Here is a 25,021-nt window from a genome sequence, read left to right on the forward strand (position 1 = left end):
TTCCCAGAATTCCAGGTTTTTAGGGACATGTTTCCCATTCAAAATTAATTGGCCATTTGTCAAACTTCCACCGATTCCACATTTTTCAACCAATTCAAACCATTCCCCCTTGAACACATTCCACCATTCTGGAAATTCAAATTATCATTTTTTTCAAGTTCAAAAAAATTCCAGGATTTTCCAGAATTCCTGCTTTTCCCAAGCCCTCTTTCCACCCTACTTACTCCTTCCACATCTTTCAATGCATTTCAACCGTTCCACCGTCAAAACATTCCTCTTAATCAGGACAAAAAAACCAAAGTTGTTTTTCGAACTCGGAAAAATTTTAGTTTTTCCTGAAATTCCAGGAATTCCGTAATACCATTTCTCAATTCAACATGTTATTACTTCAACATTTCTCGACCGATTTGAAAAATTCCATCACCAACAATTTCCACTCATTTAGACCATTCAAGTTTTTTACCATTTAAAAACAAATTCCCGCTTTTCCCGAAATTCCCATTGAAATCAATGGGACATTTTCCCAAATTCCGCAACTCCTAAATGTTTCATTTAATATAAACCACTTCAACTTCAAAATATTCAGCCTGTTCAAGAATTATGTGCTTTCCTTCAACAATTTAAAAAAAAAACCAGATTTCCTAGAATTCCCAGTTTTTAGGGACATTTTCCCCATTCAAAATGAATTGGCCATTTTTCAAACTTCCACAAATTCCACATTTTTCAACCAATTCAAACCATTCCACCTTGAACACATTCCACCATTCTGGAAATTCAAACTATCATTTTTGTAAGTTAAAAAAAAATTCCAGGATTTTCCAGAATTTCAGTTTTTCCAAAGCCCTGTTCCTACCCGTTTTTCTGGCGACTACCCCTTCCACATTTTTCACCCGATTCGACTGTTCAGTCTATTCGGAAATTGCGGGCTTTCTCTTGATAAATTCCCAAAAATTCCCAGATTTCCCAGAATTCCAGGTTTTTAGGGACATGTTTCCCATTCAAAATTAATTGGCCATTTGTCAAACTTCCACCGATTCCACATTTTTCAACCAATTCAAACCATTCCACCTTGAACACATTCCACCATTCTGGAAATTCAAATTATCATTTTTTTCAAGTTCAAAAAAATTCCAGGATTTTCCAGAATTCCTGCTTTTCCCAAGCCCTCTTTCCACCCTACTTACTCCTTCCACATCTTTCAATGCATTTCAACCGTTCCACCGTCAAAACATTCCTCTTAATCAGGACAAAAAAACCAAAGTTGTTTTTCGAACTCGGAAAAATTTTAGTTTTTCCTGAAATTCCAGGAATTCCGTAATACCATTTCTCAATTCAACATGTTATTACTTCAACATTTCTCGACCGATTTGAAAAATTCCATCACCAACAATTTCCACTCATTTAGACCATTCAAGTTTTTTACCATTTAAAAAAAAATTCCCGCTTTTCCCGAAATTCCCATTGAAATCAATGGGACATTTTCCCAAATTCCGCAACTCCTAAATGTTTCATTTAATTTAAACCACTTCAACTTCAAAATATTCAGCCTGTTCAAGAATTATGTGCTTTCCTTCAACAATTAAAAAAAAAATCCCAGATTTTCTAGAATTCCCAGTTTTTAGGGACATTTTCCCCATTCAAAATGAATTGGCCATTTTTCAAACTTCCACAAATTCCACATTTTTCAACCAATTCAAACCATTCCACCTTGAACACATTCCACCATTCTGGAAATTCAAACTATCATTTTTTCAAGTGAAAAAAAATTCCAGGATTTTCCAGAAATCCTGTTTTTCCAAAGCCCTGTTTCCACCCTTTTTTCTGGCGACTACCCCTTCCACATTTTTCACCCGATTCGACTGTTCAGTCTATTCGGAAATTGCGGGCTTTCTCTTGACAAATTCCCAAAAATTCCCAGATTTCCCAAAATTCCAGGTTTTTCGGGACATTTTTTCCCATTCAAAATGAATTGGCCATTTTTTTAAACTTCCACCAATTCCACATTTTTCAATCGATTCGAACCATTCCACCTTGAACACATTCCGCCATTCTGGAAATTCAAACTATAATTTTTCCAAGTTAAAAAAAATTCCAGGATTTTCCAGAATTCCTGCTTTTCCCAAGCCCTCTTTCCACCCTACTTACTCCTTCCACATCTTTCAATGCATTTCAATCGTTCCACCGTCAAAACATTCCTCTTAATCAGGACAAAAAAAACAAAGTTGTTTTTCGAACTGGGAACATTTTTAGTTTTTCCTGAAATTCCAGGAATTCTGTAATACCATTTCTCAATTCAACATGTTATTACTTCAACATTTCTCGACCGATTTGAAAAATTCCATCACCAACAATTTCAACTCATTTAGACCATTCAAGTTTTTTACCATTAAAAAAAAAAATTCCCGCTTTTCCCGAAATTCCCATTGAAATCAATGGGACATTTTTCAAAATTCCACAACTCCTAAATGTTTCATTTAATTTAAACCACTTCAACTTCAAAATATTCAGCCTGTTCAAGAATTATGTGCTTTCCTTCAACAATTTAAAAAAAATCCCAGATTTCCTAGAATTCCCAGTTTTTAGGGACATTTTCCCCATTCAAAATGAATTGGCCATTTTTCAAACTTCCACAAATTCCACATTTTTCAACCAATTCAAACCATTCCACCTTGAACACATTCCACCATTCTGGAAATTCAAACTATCATTTTTTCAAGTGAAAAAAAATTCCAGGATTTTCCAGAAATCCTGTTTTTCCAAAGCCCTGTTTCCACCCTTTTTTCTGGCGACTACCCCTTCCACATTTTTCACCCGATTCGACTGTTCAGTCCATTCGGAAATTGCGGGCTTTCTCTTGACAAATTCCCAAAAATTCCCAGATTTCCCAAAATTCCAGGTTTTTCGGGACATTTTTTCCCATTCAAAATGAATTGGCCATTTTTTTAAACTTCCACCAATTCCACATTTTTCAATCGATTCGAACCATTCCACCTTGAACACATTCCGCCATTCTGGAAATTCAAACTATAATTTTTCCAAGTTAAAAAAAATTCCAGGATTTTCCAGAATTCCTGCTTTTCCCAAGCCCTCTTTCCACCCTACTTACTCCTTCCACATCTTTCAATGCATTTCAATCGTTCCACCGTCAAAACATTCCTCTTAATCAGGACAAAAAAAACAAAGTTGTTTTTCGAACTGGGAACATTTTTAGTTTTTCCTGAAATTCCAGGAATTCTGTAATACCATTTCTCAATTCAACATGTTATTACTTCAACATTTCTCGACCGATTTGAAAAATTCCATCACCAACAATTTCAACTCATTTAGACCATTCAAGTTTTTTACCATTAAAAAAAAAAAATTCCCGCTTTTCCCGAAATTCCCATTGAAATCAATGGGACATTTTTCAAAATTCCACAACTCGTAAATGTTTCATTTAATTTAAACCACTTCAACTTCAAAATATTCAGCCTGTTCAAGAATTATGTGCTTTCCTTCAACAATTTAAAAAAAATCCCAGATTTCCTAGAATTCCCAGTTTTTAGGGACATTTTCCCCATTCAAAATGAATTGGCCATTTTTCAAACTTCCACCAATTCCACATTTTTCAACCAATTCAAACCATTCCACCTTGAACACTTTCCACCATTCTGGAAATTCAAATTATCATTTTTTCCAAGTTAAAAAAAATTCCAGGATTTTCCAGAATTCCTGTTTTTCCAAAGCCCTGTTTCCACCCTTTTTTCTGGCGACTACCCCTTCCACATTTTTCACCCGATTCGACTGTTCAGTCCATTCGAAAATTGCGGGCTTTCTCTTGACAAATTCCCAAAAATTCCCAGATTTCCCAGAATTCCAGGTTTTTAGGGACATGTTTCCCATTCAAAATTAATTGGCCATTTTTCAAACTTCCACCAATTCCACATTTTTCAATCGATTCGAACCATTCCACCTGGAAATTCAAACTATCATTTTTCCAAGTTCAAAAAAATTCCAGGATTTTCCAGAATTCCTGCTTTTCCCAAGCCCTCTTTCCACCCTACTTACTCCTTCCACATCTTTCAATGCATTTCAACCGTTCCACCGTCAAAACATTCCTCTTAATCAGGACAAAAAAACCAAAGTTGTTTTTCGAACTCGGAAAAATTTTAGTTTTTCCTGAAATTCCAGGAATTCCGTAATACCATTTCTCAATTCAACATGTTATTACTTCAACATTTCTCGACCGATTTGAAAAATTCCATCACCAACAATTTCAACTCATTTAGACCATTCAAGTTTTTTACCATTTAAATAAAAAATCCCGCTTTTCCCGAAATTCCCATTGAAATCAATGGGACATTTTTCCAAATTCCACAACTCCTAATTGTTTCATTTAATTTAACCCACTTCAACTTCAAAATATTCAGCCTGTTCAAGAATTATGTGCTTTCTTTCAACAATTAAAAAAAAAATCCCAGATTTCCTAGAATTCCCAGTTTTTAGGGACATTTTCCCCATTCAAAATGAATTGGCCATTTTTCAAACTTCCACCAATTCCACATTTTTCAACCGATTCAAACCATTCCACCTTGAACACATTCCGCCATTCTGGAAATTCAAACTATCATTTTTTCAAGTTAAAAGAAATTCCAGGATTTTCCAGAAATCCTGTTTTTCCAAAGCCCTGTTTCCGCCCTTTTTTCTGGCGACTACCCCTTCCACATTTTTCACCCGATTCAACTGTTCAGTCTATTCGGAAATTGCGGGCTTTTTCTTGACAAATTCCCAAAAATTCCCAGATTTCCCAGAATTCCAGGTTTTCCGGGACATTTTTTCCCATTCAAAATGAATTGGCCATTTTTCAAACTTCCACCAATTCCACATTTTTCAATCGATTCGAACCATTCCACCTTGAACACATTCCGCCATTCTGGAAATTCAAACTATCATTTTTCCAAATTCAAAAAAATTCCAGGATTTTCCAGAATTCCTGCTTTTCCCAAGCTCTCTTTCCACCCTACTTACTCCTTCCACATCTTTCAATGCATTTCAACCGTTCCACCGTCAAAACATTCCTCTTAATCAGGACAAAAAAAACAAAGTTGTTTTTCGAACTGGGAAAAATTTTAGTTTTTCCTGAAATTCCAAGAGTTCTGTAATACCATTTCTCAATTCAACATGTTATTACTTCAACATTTCTCGACCGATTTGAAAAATTCCATCACCAACAATTTCAACTCATTTAGACCATTCAAGTTTTTTACCATTTAAAAAAAAATTCCCGCTTTTCCCGAAATTCCCATTGAAATCAATGGGACATTTTTCAAAATTCCACAACTCCTAAATGTTTCATTTAATTTAAACCACTTCAACTTCAAAATATTCAGCCTGTTCAAGAATTATGTGCTTTCTTTCAACAATTTAAAAAAAAAAATCCCAGATTTCCTAGAATTCCCAGTTTTTAGGGACATTTTCCCCATTCAAAATGAATTGGCCATTTTTCAAACTTCCACCAATTCCACATTTTTCAACCAATTCAAACCATTCCACCTTGAACACATTCCACCATTCTGGAAATTCAAATTATCATTTTTTTCAAGTTAAAAAAAATTCCAGGATTTTCCAGAATTCCTGTTTTTCAAAAGCCCTGTTTCCACCCTTTTTTCTGGCGACTACCCCTTCCACATTTTTCACCCGATTCGACTGTTCAGTCTATTCGGAAATTGCGGGCTTTCTCTTGACAAATTCCCAAAAATTCCCAGATTTCCCAGAATTCCAGGTTTTCCGGGACATTTTTTCCCATTCAAAATGAATTGGCCATTTTTCAAACTTCCACCAATTCCACATTTTTCAATCGATTCGAACCATTCCACCTTGAACACATTCCGCCATTCTGGAAATTTAAACTATCATTTTTCCAAGTTAAAAAAAATTCCAGGATTTTCCAGAATTCCTGCTTTTCCCAAGCCCTCTTTCCACCCTACTTACTCTTTCCACATCTTTCAATGCATTTCAACCGTTCCACCGTCAAAACATTCCTCTTAATCAGGACAAAAAAAACAAAGTTGTTTTTCGAACTGGGAAAAATTTTAGTTTTTCCTGAAATTCCAGGAATTCTGTAATACCATTTCTCAATTCAACATGTTATTACTTCAACATTTCTCGACCGATTTGAAAAATTCCATCACCAACAATTTCAACTCATTTAGACCATTCACGTTTTTTACCATTTAAAAAAAAATTCCCGCTTTTCCCGAAATTCCCATTGAAATCAATGGGACTTTTTTCCAAATTCCACAACTCCTAAATGTTTCATTTAATTTAAACCACTTCAACTTCAAAATATTCAGCCTGTTCAAGAATGATGTGCTTTCCTTCAACAATTTAAAAAAAAACAGATTTGCTAGAATTCCCAGTTTTTAGGGACATTTTCCCCATTCAAAATGAATTGGCCATTTTTCAAACTTCCACGAATTCCACATTTTTCAACCAATTCAAACCATTCCACCTTGAACACATTCCGCCATTCTGGAAATTCAAATTATCATTTTTTCCAAGTTAAAAAAAATTCCAGGATTTTCCAGAATTCCTGTTTTTCCAAAGCCCTGTTTCCACCCTTTTTTCTGGCGACTACCCCTTCCACATTTTTCACCCGATTTGACTGTTCAGTCTATTCGGAAATTGCGGGCTTTCTCTTGACAAATTCCCAAAAATTCCCAGATTTCCCAGAATTCCAGGTTTTCCGGGACATTTTTTCCCATTCAAAATGAATTGGCCATTTTTCAAACTTCCACCAATTCCACATTTTTCAACCAATTCAAACCATTCCACCTTGAACACTTTCCACCATTCTGGAAATTCAAATTATCGTTTTTTCAAGTTAAAAAAAATTCCAGTATTTTCCAGAATTCCTGTTTTTCCAAAGCCCTGTTTCCACCCTTTTTTCTGGCGACTACCCCTTCCACATTTTTCACCCGATTCGACTGTTCAGTCTATTCGGAAATTGCGGGCTTTCTCTTGACAAATTCCCAAAAATTCCCAGATTTCCCAGAATTCCAGGTTTTCCGGGACATTTTTTCCCATTCAAAATGAATTGGCCATTTTTCAAACTTCCACCAATTCCACATTTTTCAATCGATTCGAACCATTCCACCTTGAACACATTCCGCCATTTTGGAAATTCAAACTATCATTTTTCCAAGTTCAAAAAAATTCCAGGATTTTCCAGAATTCCTGCTTTACCCAAGCCCTCTTTCCACCCTACTTACTCCTTCCACATCTTTCAATGCATTTCAATCGTTCCACCGTCAAAACATTCCTCTTAATCAGGACAAAAAAAACAAAGTTGTTTTTCAAACTGGGAAAAATTTTAGTTTTTCCTGAAATTCCAGGAATTCCGTAATACCATTTCTCAATTCAACATGTTATTACTTCAACATTTCTCGACCGATTTGAAAAATTCCATCACCAACAATTTCAACTCATTTAGACCATTCAAGTTTTTTATCATTAAAAAAAAAAAATCCCGCTTTTCCCGAAATTCCCATTGAAATCAATAGGACATTTTTCCAAATTCCACAACTCCTAAATGTTTCATTTAATTTAAACCACTTCAACTTGAAAATATTCAGCCTGTTCAAGAATTATGTGCTTTCCTTCAACAATTTAAAAAAAAAAACCAGATTTCCTAGAATTCCCAGTTTTTAGGGACATTTTCCCCATTCAAACTGAATTGGCCTTTTTTCAAACCAAATTCCACATTTTTCAACCAATTCAAACCATTCCACCTTGAACACATTCCACCATTCTGGATATTCAAACTATCATTTTTCCAAGTTCAAGAAAATTCCAGGATTTTCTAGAATTCCTGCTTTTCCGAAGCCCTGTTTCCACCCTTTTTTCTGGCGACTACTCCTTCCACATTTTTCAATGCATTTCAACCGTTCCACTGTCAAAACATTCCTCTTAATCAGGACAAAAAACAAAGTTGTTTTTTGAACTGGGAAAAATTTCAGTTTTTCCCGAAATTTGAAAAATTCCAATACCAACCATTTCAACTCATTTAGATCATTCAAGTTTTTTACCATTTAAAAAAAAATTCCCGCTTTTCCCGATATTCCCATTGAAATAAATTTTGGAATTGTTATTGTATTATTATGGTATTATTGTGTATTATTTTGTTGGAGTGATTAATTTAAAAAAACAAAAGAAAAAAAACCCAGTTACGACCTAAAAATATATTTTATAAATAATTTGTCTTTAAATAACCACATGTCATAGTACTGCATTAATAATGATTAAAATCCATCAATCAAAAAAAAAAACTGCCAGTCCGTAGTAGGGTCAATGGGTAAACTTGTGTCAAATAATACTACTATAATATAAATAGGAATTAATTATTAAGAGAGCGTTTCTTAACTCTAGGGCCAGGGGCCATTTTGGACCACGAGCACACCCTAAAAAATATGTTTGCAGCCTAGTAGAGTGTCCGCCCTGAGATCGGTAGGTTGTGAGTTCAAACCCCGGCCGAGTCATACCAAAGACTATAAAAAAAATGGGACCCATTACCTCCCTGCTTGGCACTCAGCATCAAGGGTTGGAATTGGGGGTTAAATCACCAAAATGATTCCCGGGCGCGGCCACCGCTGCTGCCCACTGCTCCCCTCACCTCCCAGGGGGTGATCAAGGGTGATGGGTCAAATGCAGAGAATAATCTCGCCACACCTAGCGTGTGTGTGACAATCATTGGTACTTTAACTTTAACTTTAACTTTACTCAGTTGTGATACACATTTCCACCACTTGTGGCACTAATGACAATATCAAATAAACAGAAGAAGTCTGGAGCTAAAGTCATGGAGAAGTTTCTTGAGCGCAAAAAATATGACTAAAGTAGTGAAGCAGTATTTTCATTTGCACTTAAACTGTACTGAAACATATATATTATTATTTAATATTATTTAGATTTTATTTTAGCACTGTGTAAATGTACAAGCCCGGTTTCCATATAAGTTGGGAAATTGTGTTAGATGTAAATATAAACGGAATACAATGATTTGCAAATCCTTTTCAACACATATTCAGTTGAATGCACTACAAAGACAAGATATTTGATGTTCAAACTCATAAACTTTTTTCTTTTTTTTTTTGCAAATAATAATTAACTTAGAATTTCATGACTGCAACACGTGCCAAAGTAGTTGGGAAAGGGCATGTTCACCACTGTGTTACATGGCCTTTCCTTTTAACAACACTCAGTAAACGTTTGGGAACTGAGGAGACACATTTTTTAAGCTTCTCAGGTGGAATTCTTTCCCATTCTTGCTTGATGTACAGCTTAAGTTGTTCAACAGTCCGGGGGTCTCCGTTGTGCTATTTTAGGCTTCATAATGCGCCACACATTTTCAATGGGAGACAGGTCTGGACTACAGGCAGGCCAGTCTAGTACCCGCACTCTTTTACTATGAAGCCACGTTGATGTAACACGTGGCTTGGCATTGTATTGCTGAAATAAGCAGGGGCGTCCATGGTAATGTTGCTTGGATGGCAACATATGTTGCTCCAAAACCTGTATGTACCTTTCAGCATTAATGGCGCCTTCACAGATGTGTAAGTTACCCCTGTCTTGGGCACTAATACACCCCCACTAATACACAGATGCTGGCTTTTCAACTTTGCGCCTATAACAATCCGGATGGTTCTTTTCCTCTTTGGTCCGGAGGACACGACGTCCACAGTTTCCAAAAACAATTTGAAATGTGGACTCGTCAGACCACAGAACACTTTTCCACTTTGTATCAGTCCATCTTAGATGAGCTCAGGCCCAGCGAAGCCGACGGTGTTTCTGGGTGTTGTTGATAAACGGTTTTCGCCTTGCATAGGAGAATTTTAACTTGCACTTACAGATGTAGCGACCAACTGTAGTTACTTACAGTGGGTTTCTGAAGTGTTCCTGAGCCCATGTGGTGATATCCTTTACACACTGATGTTGCTTGTTGATGCAGTACAGCCTGAGGGATCGAAGGTCACGGGCTTAGCTGCTTACGTGCAGTGATTTCTCCAGATTCTCTGAACCTTTTGATGATATTACGGACCGTAGATGGTGAAATCTCTAAATTCCTTGCAATAGCTGGTTGAGAAAGGTTTTTCTTAAACTGTTCAACAATTTGCTCACGCATTTGTTGACAAAGTGGTGACCCTCGCCCCATCCTTGTTTGTGAATGACTGAGCATTTCATGGAATCTACTTTTATACCCAATCATGGCACCCACCTGTTCCCAATTAGCCTGTTCACCTGTGGGATGTTCCAAATAAGTGTTTGATGAGCATTCCTCAACTTTATCAGTATTTATTGCCACCTTTTTTTGTCACGTGTTGCTGGCATCAAATTCTAAAGTTAATGATTATTTGCAACAACAAAAAAAATGTTTATCAGTTTGAACATCAAATGTTGTCTTTGTAGCATATTCAACTGAATATGGGTTGAAAATGATTTGCAAATCATTGTATTCCGTTTATATTTACATATAACACAATTTCCCAACTCATATGGAAACGGGGTTTGTATGTAAATTTATTTTTATCAGTCCCTTTATTTGCAGTAAATTTGATTAATATTTATTTTTGTAATTAGCCTGACCTAAACCTTGAATATAATATTTGTGATTAACACATGCTCTCATATCATTTGACACAATAGTCTGTTAAACTTTAAGTAAGTTAATATAATTATTGAAGAGGATGAAAATTAAGAGTAAGATTACTAATTCAGAATTAATATTTGAGTGGGTCCCGGGCTCCTCTATAGTGGAAAATTTGGGCCCAAGATCAAAAAGGTTGAGAACCCCTGTACTAAGATTTGTATTGTCATCCTTTTGACACTGAAACTGAATGTTAAGTACCTGAACTTACCATGACAACTGTCTTCAAAATAAAACACAAAGTATCCATCCATCCATCCATTTCTACCGCTTGTCCCGTTCGGGGTCGCGGGGGTTGCTGGAGCCTATCTCAGCTGCATTTGGGCGGAAGGCGGTGTACACTCTGGACAAGTCTCCACCTCATCACAGGGCCAAAACAGAGACAGAAATAAAAGTTGCATTAAAAATGTAGTTAAGCTAAAAAAAAAAAAAAAGCACTTGACCTCAATATTTGAAACTTTAAGCTTGTAGTGTATAAAGAAAATATTCTCTCATGAGTTTCTGTATTTTATTGATAAGAAAATAGAAGAATACATTCTTTAAAGGCACCTAAAATGGAATGTTTGTTCTTAAGTGATTGGCAAACTAGCACAGTATAAAAAGTGAAGACTTGTTTCCCGCACTCTTAGTGTTGGCGCCTTTTTGCACCGAGTCGTGATGACGGAGCTCTTGTTCAACCGGCAAATGTAAACATAAACACCAAAATAAATGCCCAAGAGCATTCGCACGTTCATTCCGCCTTCAGTCTTCTGGCGCTGCTCAGTAGGAGGAGAGGTATAACGAAGCCGGCGGACGTGAGGAGGAAGCAGACCTGTGCTCCGGCTAGCCAGTAAACTAGAAAATAAATGTTTTTATATCAGATACGTTACATTGGAGATACACTTAATTTCCCCGTTGCCATAGTTACCAGAGGACGACACCACCGGTCCCAGAACTCGCGCCAGGGCGCCCAGACTCCGCAAAATCCCCATCACCGTGCCTTTCTGACTGGACGAGCCTGCAGCAAAGATTTCCGGTAGACCATCGCTCATCGTGACACTAAGTCAGGAAGAAAAAAAAAAAAAAAAGGGTCTCACCGTGTTCAGAGACGAGCGTGGAGAGGCACGGGACGACGACTGCGGCCGCTGTGTGGGAAGGAGAAATACAAAGTGATGGGCAGTGGCAAGCTACATGTAGTTAAGATACGTAGCTTAACTACAATTTGCAGTAGTTTGGTGGTAGTATACAATATAGACCAGTATGTTAATTCTATTTCATTTTGTATTTTATTTTATCTAAGATTATAATTAGAGATGTCCGATAATGGCTTTTTTGCCGATATCCGATATTGTCCAACTCTTAATTACCGATTCCGATATCAACCGATACCGATATATACAGTCGTGGAATTAACACATTATTATGCCTAATTCTGTTGTGATGCCCCGCTGGATGCATTAAACAATGTAACAAGGTTTTCCAAAATAAATCAACTCAAGTTATGGAAAAAAATGCCAACATGGCACTGCCATATTTATTATTGAAGTCACAAAGTGCATTATTTTTTTTAACATGCCTCAAAACAGCAGCTTGGAATTTGGGACATGATCTTACTGAGAGAGCATGAGGAGGTTGAGGTGGGCGGGGTTGGAAGTGTGGGGTTTGGTAGGGGGTAGCGGGGCGTGTATATTGTAGCGTCCCGGAAGAGTTAGTGCTGCAAGGGGTTCTGGGTATTTGTTCTGTTGTGTTTATGTGGTGTTACGGTGCGAATGTTCTCCCGAAATGTGTTTGTCATTCTTGTTTGGTGTGGGTTCACAGTGTGGCGCATATTTGTAACAGTGTTAAAGTTGTTTATACGGCCACCCTCAGTGCATCTAGCGGGGCATCACAACAAAATTAGGCATAATAATGTGTTAATTCCACGACTGTACAGGTATATATCGGTATCGGTTGATATCGGAATCGGTAATTAAGAGTTGGACAATATCGGAATATCGGATATCGGCAAAAAAGCCATTATCGGACATCTCTAATAGCGACGCTAGTGTTGCTAACGTGTCCTACTGTACCTATCCACATTGTTACGTTCATCTATTACGTCGGACAAGTGCAGAGTTACGGTGTATATGTAAAAAGTGGCGACTCGTGGACAAGCATTAAAGCCACAGACACGTACAAGAGTGTGTTCCCAGTAAGGCTTGCTAAAAGCACTGTTAAAACTATATAAATTCAGGAAAACCACTTTAAATTAGCCTTTATGAAGGTTTCAGCTTCACCCTGGAACAGACTGAATCCCTTTCCACCGAAGGACTCACCAAAAGAATAGAGCGCCAAACCCACGGAAAGCATTGTGAGGTTCCACGAGAGTCCAATTAGAATAAAGGCTGGGATCAACGTGGCGATTGCCTGAACAGAAAGAAAAAAAAACGACCGAGAAACTTGAGCGTGCACGATATTAAAGTAGAAAGAAAAAAAACATGCAGTGAGGCGTGACGCTCCTCTCACCATCCCAACAGCTTTGATATGGTGTCCAGGTTTGATTCTGCGGGCGTATCCTCCCTGGATGGAAGCCATGACCACGCCAATGAAGAAGAACATCTTCCCCTGCTGCATGCTGGTCAAGTACAAGACAAGTGTGTTTTATCGTGAGTCGTTGAGCAACAACCGGGAGCTCCGCCCTCACACCTGGTGAAGTGGAAGCGCTGGTGTGTGAGGAAACTCAGCGTGAACTCCAGACCGGAGAACAGGAAGAGGTAGCAGAAGTAAACCCGACCCAGCACTTTGAGTCTCTGCATTCCTGTGGAAACATCACGTTGTGTTATTTGTCTGCGAGCGGCGTGCACGTGGAACTCGGAGTGCGCACGTTCTTCCGGGGGTGGATCTTTGCTTCGGGTGACGGCTGAAAAACTGAACAGGGCCAACGGGTTCAGGAGGTCACGGAAGTCCCCGAAACCAGAAGACGAACTCTAAGATGGAGCAGAGCAAAAAGGGTTTGCACATGAGTTTAGTTTATACTTTTATTCTTATTGTTATTAATGTTATAATATTAAATGTATTGTATTTATTAATTTTTATAATTCATATTATTATACTATATGGTATTTAGCATTTTATTTTGTATTTTATCCTATGTAAGAGTATATTTAGAGTACCGGTATAGTCATATATATTTGTATTTGATATTGTTTTGATAGTATTATTTTTGTATAGTCATCGTGATACCACCTGTTTCTTCAGGTCGTTCTTTGTTTAGTTCCTGGGTGTCTCCTGGTCTTCTTTGGATTTTTGGACATCAAACACTTCTGAACCCGCAAGCTGCCTGCTGTCTTCTGCTTTTTGAGGTCATGACATTCTTGACATATTGTATTTTTGTATTCATACTAATGCATTTGTTATAGTTTTCTGCATTTGTTTTGTTTATACATTTTATATATAGTACACAATATGGGCAAACATGTTATTTTATATTTTATTTTATTCTAGTGTTTTTATTTGTGTATTCTTTTTATATTGATGTATTTTTGTATGTATAGTTTTTTTTAAAATATTATTACTATTGCATTTGTTAGTTTTATGCACTTTTTTAGTTCATATATTTTAGTACACTATTAATAAAAATGTTTTACTTTTACTTTTCGTATTTATTTAATGTTGTGGTATATTTACGTATTTTTTTAATTGATATTGTTTTAATTTTATATTGATTGTTTTTTCATATTACTACTAATGCATTTGTTATAGTTTTATTTTATTTCATTTTGTGATTTATTTTATCTGTGTACAACTATATATTTTTAATTTTTAATTATTTTAATATTTTACAATATGGACCAAAAAAAATTTTTAATTTAAATTGTTGTACTTATTTTATCTTACATATATTATCTTATATACGTATATTTTTTACATTTTACATTTGTTATAGTTTTCTGCATTTTTTTTGTTTATACATTTTATATACAGTACACAATAAGGACAACAATTTTATTTTGTATTTTATTTTATTATAGAGTATTTCTTTGTATATTTTTCATATTACTATTGCATTTGTTAGTTTTCTGCACTGTTAAGTTCATACATTTTAGTACACTATAGATCAAAAAATGTTTTACTTTTACTTTTCGTATTTAGTTCATCTTATAGTATATTTATGTATTTTTTGTATTTATATTATTTTAATTTGATATTTTTTATATCCATTGTTTTTTCATATTACTACTAATGCATTTGTTATAGTTTTATATAGGCATTTTTCTTAGTTTATACATTGTAAGACTCATATACAATATGGACCAAATGTTTTATTTTATTTCATTTTGTGTTTTATTTTATATGTGTATAACAATATATTTTTTATTTTATATTATTTTAATATTTTATATATATATATATATATATATATATATATATATATATATATATATATATATATACATATATATATAAAAAATATTAAAATATATATATATATATATATATATATATATATATACACATAAATATATATATACATATATATATATATATATATATATATATATATATATATATGTGTGTATATATATATATATATATATATATATATATATATATATATATATATATATATATATATATATATATATATTAGTGTTTCTGCATTTTTTTAAACTAATCCATTTAATATGTAATATACAATATGGACCAAAATTGTATCTTATTTTCCTGTACAGTATATTTCTATATGTTTTTGTATTGGATATTGTTTTATTTTTGTATTATTTTGTATATTCATTATATATATAAAAAAAAAGAAAAAGATATATATATATATATACTGTATATATATATATGTATATATATATATATATATATATATATATATATATATATATATATATATATATATATATATATATTATCACTATTGCATTTGTTATAGTTTTCTGCATTTTTTTTAGTTCATACATTTTGTACACAATATGAACCAAAAAAATATATATATTTTTTAATCTTATATATATTATCTTATACACATATATTTATGTATATTTTTTAAATTTGTATTGTTGTAATTTTATATATTTTATATATATATATATATATATATATATATATATATATATATATATATATATATATATATATATATATATATATATATATTTACACTATTGCTAATGCATTTGTTATAGTTTTCTGCATTTTTTTTTGTTTATACATTTTATAAGTAGTATACAATATAGACCAAAATGTTAATTTTATTTCATTTTGTATTTTATTTCATTCAAGAGTATAAGTATTTTTAATGGTATATTTTATCTTGTTATTTTTTTCTATTTAATATTATTAGTTTTTCTGAATTTTTTAAACGTATCCGTTTTATATGCAGTATACAATATGGACCAAAATATTGGGAAAATGTCATATACAGGAAGTGAGGGTCATTGTTTGATACGCCTGTTCTTTCACACTCAAATTCATAAGTCATGAACAGAAAAGGATGTTATCCTAAAAATCTAGGAAGCCTAAAAGACAGAAAATTCCATCCGCTGATTGGTTCATGAATCGATGTGTCCAAATACATGTTTCTACACAGAACTGACCTTGGCGTCCTGTGGGAGTGTTTCGGGCAGCATGAGCCAGATGAAAATGAGATCGACGGCACTGAAGGCCAACGCTATCAGTGCAGGAGTTTGGTAGAAGACGTGCGCCGTCGTCTTGTCCGCCATGGCGAAGTAGGCGCCCATCAGAGGTCCCACGGTGAAACCCACCGAGAAAGCCACGCCGATCATGGCCTGTCAAAAAAACCAACATCTCACCTGTACAGTAGATAACATGACGACGGGTGTGAGCCTACCATCCCACGGTTACGAGCTTTCGGGCACGGCATGTCGGCCACGACGGCGGTGCAAAGGCTGACGTTGCCCTTGCAAACGCCCCCGATGATGCGGAACAAAAGGAACATGGTGAAGCTCCGCGACAGAGCCCAGACCACATAGGAGGTCATCATTCCCACCTGGCAAGGATAAATATTAATATACTGTACTTGTACAGAAATATGCATCATTTGTGTAAAATCAAACACTGGTGGTCCACAAGTGGTATCTGTAAAGCAACTATTTTTCATTCTAAGAGTCAATATATATTTAATATTTGAAATGATCTGTTTATGTAACAAGCAGATATTGAAGTATTTGTTTTTGATAGCCAGAAAATATTGTAATATCTTGATCAGATAATAAAGTTTAAAATAAAGGTCTTAAACAGGGTGTTTCTGACCCCGAGGGGCCTTGCAGAGGTACTTGGTTACACTTTTTTTTAAATATTTTTTTTTATATCCACCTGCAATTTTTCCACAGATGTAAAGATAAATGAACATTGCTCCAACACACGCTGTAGTTTAGTGGCCTTGACACTCTTCTCCCTGTGCCTGGCAGGTTTCAAATAAAACATGGATAAATAATTATATTATGCATTGTTATTAGCATTTAAGATAGCTAGCAATTAGCACTCTAGCTCCTAGCTAGCGATTGGCGGCGCCATACGTATTATTTTAAAATATTAGTTTTGCACAATAACAATGTATATTTAGAACCAGCATAATTAAAAAAACACATTTATTTAGGATATACTGTATAAGTAGGACAGGGGTGTCCAAACCTTTTCCACTTAAGGGCCATACACTGAAATAATGCATGGGGGGGGGGCTATTTAGGATTGCTTTTTTCTTACAAACAATACTAAAAAGATACATTACATCTCTCTCTATACACACACATACATATATACATATGTGTATGTATACATATATTACACATATTGATATATATATGCCATTATGTGTGTATATAGCTATATGTATGCAATATATGTGTGTATACATATATATGCAAAATATGTGTGTATATAAATATATATATATATATATATTTTTAAAAAAATATATATATATGCAATATATGTGTGCGTATATATATATATCTGCAATATATATGTGTGTATACATATATATACAACATATGTGTGTATATAAATATATATATATGCAATATATGTGTGTATATAAATATATATATATATGCAATATGTGTGTATATATATATATATGAATATATATATATATATATATATATATGTATATATATATATATATATTTATATATATCATATATATATATATATATATATATATGATATATATATATATATATATATATATATATATATATATATATATATATATATATATATATATATATATATATATATATATATATATGGGCAGCACGGTGGTAAAGGGGTTAGTGCGTCTGCCTCACAATACGAAGGTCCTGAGTAGTCCTGGGTTCAATCCTGGGCTCCGGATCTTTCTGTGTGGAGTTTGCATGTTCTCCCCGTGACTGCGTGGGTTCCCTCCAGGTACTCCGGCTTCCTCCCACCTCCAAAGACATGCACCTGGGGATAGGTTGATTGGCAACACTAAATGTGCCCTAGTGTGTGAATGTGAGTGTGAATGTTGTCTGTCTATCTGTGTTGGCCCTGCGATGAGGTGGCGACTTGTCCAGGGTGTACTCCGCCTTCCGCCCGATTGTGGCTGAGATAGGCTCCAGCGCCCCCCGCGACCCCGAAGGGAATAAGCGGTAGAAAATGGATGGATGGATGGATATATATATATGCAATATATGTGTGTGTGTGTATATATATATATATATATATATATATATGTATATATGCAATATATGTGTGTATGTATATCGATATATATATAGATATCGCATGTGTATATCTATATATATGATGCAGGTTACAAAGCGTGTTATTATTAATTATTTGTAGGAAAATTTTAACTTAAACTCATTTAACTGCGTCGATTTTGCTCTTTTTCTTTACATTTTTATTGTGTTTTTTTTTGTTTGATTTTATATGCTAGCTCCAAAAGGCCACTGGAACCCACTTTAGGCACCCCTCTCTTGCTCTCAATTAGTTTAGGGGATCTTGTCCTGGAAAACTTTGAACATCCCTGCTTTAGAAGACTTTTTTTTCTGTCAAAATGAAACAAACAAACACACGTTTGGCCAGAAAAAAATTAGCCACATAAAATGATGCTGTGGGCCACATCTGGCCCGCAGAACTTGAGTTTGACACCTGCGCCATAAATGTTTCCAATTAACGCCTCTATTCAGTTCATCATCAAGTCTCCTTTAATAGTGTTTGCTTCACAAAAGGAAATAACTGGCAGGGTTACAGAGTCAGAAAACATTAGCATATTAACTACTGTGGCTGTGGGTAACCTCCTGTTGTAGTTTTTTTTAAATGAACTCCACAAGATGGCAATAACTGCCTCTCTCCAGTCATTGCCTGTTTCAAGTTGGTTTAGCGTTTAGGTACTTAAAAGTACTGCAGGTGTGAAGTACTCACGGTGGTGAGCAGCAGTAAAGGTCGCCTGCCGAAGCGATCCGACAGAGCCCCGGTTATTGGGGACAACAAGAACTGCAGCAGGGAAAACAGTGAGCCGATCAGACCTGGGAACAACAGAAGGGATTATTTTAAGACGTGTAGCAAAGCCTGCTTCCTTTTTTTGTTTTTTCTAAGCAATTTTTTTTTAATGTTTGGTGCTTATAAACAAGCTGGAGATCAGTGCTTCTGTTAGAATAATTGTATCTAAGTTATCTCAAAACTTTGTGTTGAAATAAGTTCCCGGCGAGGAGTCAAAAGCTGTCTTTGAACCTACCAAGCAGAAGGCTTGTAAAACTCCACTGTGTAGGATGGGAAGCAACATGAAGGTGTTCTGTTTCTTTCATGTATTGTAATCAACAGAAATATTGACCCAAGAACTACAAAGCGGAGAGGAAGCAGGGCCTGACTCCCCTCCAGGCACCGCTTATTTGAACTGTTTTACGACCTTTTCTGTGAACTCTTTTACGACCTTTTCTTTGAACTGTTCTGTAACCAAAGGCGATGGCTGTTTACGACCCACGTTCCATAGAAACAGCTGTACAATCTTTCGCCAGAGCGTGCTGGAGACTTTACAAGAGTACAGCCCAGACGTTTCTCCTCAAATTGAGCCACATTTAATTCTGTCTCTGTTTAATTCCTTGTTTCTTGTCTTGTTTAATAGATGTCATCAGTGTTTGAACCTGACATCTTCTCCATTATTTTCTGTCATGACCCCACGAGGAACAGCATTTTTATGCGACCCCTATGAATCGAATTATGATTGAGAACTTAATTATATAAAATAAATTAGTAAATACATTTTAAAAATTGCATTTAAAAAAAGGACTTGATAATATTTATTGATCTATTTGTACAAAGCAATGTGTGGGTCAGACTTACATTCTTTTTTTTCTTTTTCATTCAGCTCTGCTTCCTATAATCAGAGGTGGGTAGAGTAGCCAGAAATTGTACTCAAGTAAGAGTACTGTTACTTTAGAGATTTATTACTCAAGTAAAAGTAATGAGTAGTCACCCAAATATTTACTTGAGTAAAAGTAAAAAGTATGTTGTGAAAAAACTACTCAAGTACTGAGTAACTGATGAGTAACATACACACACATATCATATATATATATATATATATATATATATATATATATATATATATATATATATATATATATATATATATATATATATATATATATATATATATATACATACATTGATATATACAGTACATCATTTATATTTATTTATTTTGCCGTTTTTGTTTACACTTTTACACTCAAGTACTTTTACTCAAGTAGATGTAACGGAGTAAATGTAGCGCGTTACTACCCACCTCTGCCTATAATGCAGGCCTGGGCAATTATTTTGACTCGAGGGGCCAAATTTAGAGGAAAAAAATTTGTCTGGGGGCTGGTATATCTATTTTTAGGAACACTAATAAAAAAACCTCACAATCATGTCTGAATGAATGCTAAAAACGTTATGACAGACTGCCTTAAACTGAATGGAATTTTACATGTTTTTACTGAATGAGACACCCAGAACGTACATGAAAATTTACATTACAATTTTTATATATATATATATATATATATATATATATATATATATATATATATATATATATATATATATATATATATATATATATATATATATATTAGGGCTGCAACTGACGATTAATTTGATAATCGATTAATCTGTCAATTATTACTTCGATTAATCGATTAATAATCGGATAAAAGAGACAAACTACATTTCTATCTTTCCAGTATTTTATTGAAAAAAACAGCATACTGGCACCATACTTATTTTGATTATTGTTTCTCAGCTGTTTGTACATGTTGCAGTTTATAAATAAAGGTTTATAAAAAAATAAAAAATTTAATTAAAAAAAATTGCCTCTGCGCATGCGCATAGCATAGATCCAACGAATCGATGACTAAATTAATCGCCAACTTTTTTTATAATCGATTTTTATCAATTTAATGGATTAGTTGTTGCAGCCCTAATATATATATATATATATATATATATATATATATATATATATATATATATATATATATATATATATATATATATATATATATATATCGGAAACTATTTTACGTTTCCCCAACAATTTTGCCTTTTTTTCCCCTCGCGCACTAATTGACTGAAAGAGCACACACTTGACGTCACGTTATTGATGGGAATATGCATTTTTAGACAATATGATTTGCCTGAGCGGCTAAGAGACCCCAAGAGTAACAAGCGGTAGAAAATGGATTGATGAGTTGGCTAGAAAGGACGGATTAAAAAATGACGATTAAAAAAAAATAAAATAAAAAAAAATTATATATATATATATATATATATATATATATATATATATATATATATATATATATATATATATATATATATATTTTTTTTTTTTTTTTTTAACTTGGGACTTCCCGCGGGCCAAATTTTGGACGCTGGCGGGCCGTTTTCGGCCCACAGGCCGTAGTTTGGGGACCACTGATCTAGAAAAAAGTTTTACGGGCAAGGAAGCGAGGAAGTAGCTGATCATGTCAACATTAGCACAGAAGCTGGTGATCACGGCGCCGCTATAAACAGTTTGTCTGCCTGCGTTAGCGCTTGTAATAACAATATCGCTAATACTAATAATATTCAAGTCATCGAAATGTAAATGGAGTATTGTTGGCGCATTTTAGAGGTTTTTTTAATTAGATTTTATGGGCAGAATTAGGGACTTCCCATTGGTTCTGCTGTAAGCAGACCTTTATTTACATTTATTTACGAGTTAGAATGCATTAAAAAAAAAAAATCCATATATAATTGATTGTGAACGATAGGCAAAAGTCCAAAAAAAGAGCGCAGTTCCCCTTTAATAACAAGTCAATATTAGGCCAAATACCTCCAAACAGGACACTGTTGTACTTCTTTTCCATCGGGATCCCCAGCGCCTCTCTGAAGAAGTCCACCACGCTCTGCAAGGTCTGATAGGCCGCATCCTGTCGGGCATGAGAGCACGCGGGGACATATATATACAAACAAATCCAAGTTAGTGTCGGGGGGGGAAAAAAGAGTTTGCACAAAGCTGGCTATTCTTCTGCTAACAGTGTGAGCGACTGTGACATGAAACTAAACTAAAGAGGGGACATGATTTTTTTTTTAAAAAGCTATCTGCAGGACTAAAGACATCACCCCACCCCAGTTTGGGCGTAGTGGTCCAGGATGGAGGGCAGGAGAGGTAAGATGAGCGTGAATCCCAGCAAATCCAGCAGCAGCAGGACGAAAACCACGGCGATCACCTTCGATGAGGACGGGGCGCCCTCCTCTGATTTGCTCGTGTCTGACATTCCTCTCGCTCAGTGACACGGCTGTGAAAAGACAAAATTAGGCCAGAAGCCCTGAGGTGAAAATGACTCGATCGGTGTTTCTTAACCATTGTTGGGCATCTGTTTCTCAGGCCGCAGACGTACTCAGTTGTAAGACAATTTTCCACCACTTGTGGCAGTAATGACAATCTCAAACAAACAAAGAAGTCAGAGAGAAGGTTATTTAAGGCGGTGGTCCCCAACCACCGGTCCGGGGACCGGTACCGATCCGTGAAGCAATTGCTACCGGGCCGGAGAGAATCAATAAATACTTTATAAAGGACTGCATTTTCTCCGACTGTCCCACTAGACCAGGGGTGTCAAACTTGTTTTCATTGAGGGCCACACCGCAGTCATGGCTGCCAATAGAGCATACTTGCCAACCCTCCCGGATTTTCCGGGAGACTCCCGAAATTCAGCGCCTCTCCCGAAAACCTCCCGGGACACATTTTCACCGGAAAATCTCCCGAAATTCAGGCGGTGCTGGAAGCCACGCCCCCTCCAGCTCCATGCGGACCTGAGTGACGTGTCAACCAACAGCCTGTATTCACGTCCGCTTTCCCACAATATAAACAGCGTGCCTGCCCAAACACGTTATAACTGTAGAATGATCGAGGGCGAGTTCTTGGTTTCTTATGTGGGTTTATTGTTAGGCAGTTTCATTAACGTCCTCCCAGCGCGGTAACAACACACAACAACAGCAGTCATGTTTTATTCTACCGTAAAGCAGTTTGTCTGCCGTAAACAGCAATGTTGTTGTAATATATTGAGTTGGAGGCAATAACCAGGCGAGGTGATGAAGTAAGTCTCTTTACTGTAGACTTCAGAACAGACTCACACACTTGACGTCAGGTGCGCGACACCACGTAAATCGTTGGCCAACCAAAAAGTAACCCCAGTACGCTATAGCCAACATTCACCAGGAGATGGCAACAGACAAATATAGATCACTCTATTACATTCCTCCCCTTTTAGAAATGTAGAAGTTACTCAAAATAAATAAACAACCCAACCAAAAAATGCAGCAGCTCAATTAAAAAACTGTACTTAAGCCACATTCTTTTTTCTTTTTTTTAGTACTGAACTCTTAACCCTCATTTGTAAACAATAACATGCTTATTATACAAACAGTATTTGTACACCTTTAACACAGATTTTTATACTGTCTTCAGAGATTCAGTTTTTTTGGTGGTACTCGAAACCTTTCTGGGTACCTGCGAAAGGGTGTTCAGCATGGTTAGAAAAATAGTGACAGAGAATAGAACAAGGATGGACAATTCAACCCTTAACTCAACAATGAGTAGATGAGTGTTATGTGTGTGTATATGTGTAAATAAATGAACACTGAAATTCAAGTATTTCTTTTATTTATTTATATATATATATATATATATATATATATATATATATATATATATATATATATATATATATATATATATATATATAAATAAATATATATATAGCTAGAATTCTAGGTGTAAATATACTCATCCCCTCTTAGCCACGCCCCAAACCACGCCCCCCCGACCACGAAAATCTGTGGATTTGACCACAGTTTTTTACAGAAAAAAACTGGCAGCTTAGTTGCCAGACTTTTACTGTAAAATATCCATCCATCCATCCATTTTCTACCGCTTGTCCCTCTTGGGGTCGCTGGAGCCTATCTCAGCTGCATTCGGGCGGAAGGCGGGGTACACCCTGGACAAGTCGCTACCTCATCACAGGGCCAACACAGATAGACAAGACAACATTCACACTCACATTCACACACGAGGGACCAATTTAGTGTTGCCAATCAACCTATCCCCAGGTGCATGTCTTTGGAGGTGGGAGGAAGCCGGAGGGAACCCACGCAGTCACGGGGAGAACATGCAAACTCCACACAGAAAGATCTTTCAGTGTTAATATTTTAGTGAGCCCCGGGTCGCTCTGTAGTGGAAAAGTTGGGGCCCGTGGACAAAAAGGTTAAGACTCACTGGACATCTGTTGGCTGAACAAATTCCCACAAGTGTAAAACAAAGTTAGCCTATATGAAACGCTCCACTGGTTTTAGGGATCCACAGTAAAAAAAAAAATGCTTGTCAAAGATCGTCTATTTATCAGGAGCACTTGATTGTTTTCCTCAAATATGTGACGTTTAGTCCACTTAGTTTATGAACCAGGAAACAAAAGTCCCAAACACGTAACTGTACAGAAGATTGTACACGGGGGCTGAATATGTAATCCGCGTGTTTTGTCTGAACAGAATATTTTAAATATAAAAACATTTGTAAATGTAATTAAAGTTGTATCGACCACTTCCGCCTCTCGTGAACGTCATTGAGCATCCCCCCCTCCTTCGCTCACAGATTTAAACCAAGCTAGCAAGCAGCGTGGATATACTTACATTATTTACATAAAATGAGGAGAAAACTCTTCTTCTTCTTAGTTCTTCGCTAGTCCTTCTCTCAACGTGCCATTTTTAATAGTGAAGTCCGTACCAGGAAGCGGTGTCGGTTTACATTCGGATGTCACACTGGTGTCGTAACAACACATTGGTGAAATGAGGCGTTCACGGCAT

At 35.5% G+C, this 25,021-nt stretch overlaps 1 protein-coding gene across 1 annotated transcript; it reads right to left on the reverse strand.

The window, feature by feature from the left end:
- Positions 1–11,175: 11,175 nt before the first annotated feature.
- mfsd10 (major facilitator superfamily domain containing 10) lies at positions 11,176–24,992 on the reverse strand. Its single transcript, XM_061981006.1, has 13 exons — positions 24,848–24,992; positions 22,291–22,461; positions 21,996–22,092; positions 19,061–19,164; positions 16,500–16,658; positions 16,246–16,437; positions 13,524–13,626; positions 13,346–13,457; positions 13,166–13,274; positions 12,976–13,066; positions 11,758–11,805; positions 11,589–11,678; positions 11,176–11,515 (listed from the first exon to the last, which is right to left on the reverse strand). The coding sequence occupies exons 2-13, from the start codon at positions 22,438–22,440 to the stop codon at positions 11,412–11,414; spliced, it is 1,359 nt and encodes a 452-aa protein (XP_061836990.1). The 5' UTR covers positions 22,441–22,461; positions 24,848–24,992; the 3' UTR covers positions 11,176–11,411.
- Between the last annotated feature and the right edge of the window lie 29 nt (positions 24,993–25,021).

The sequence above is a fragment of the Nerophis lumbriciformis genome, linkage group LG20 (assembly GCF_033978685.3).
Source record: "Nerophis lumbriciformis linkage group LG20, RoL_Nlum_v2.1, whole genome shotgun sequence".
Classification (NCBI taxonomy): domain Eukaryota; kingdom Metazoa; phylum Chordata; class Actinopteri; order Syngnathiformes; family Syngnathidae; genus Nerophis; species Nerophis lumbriciformis.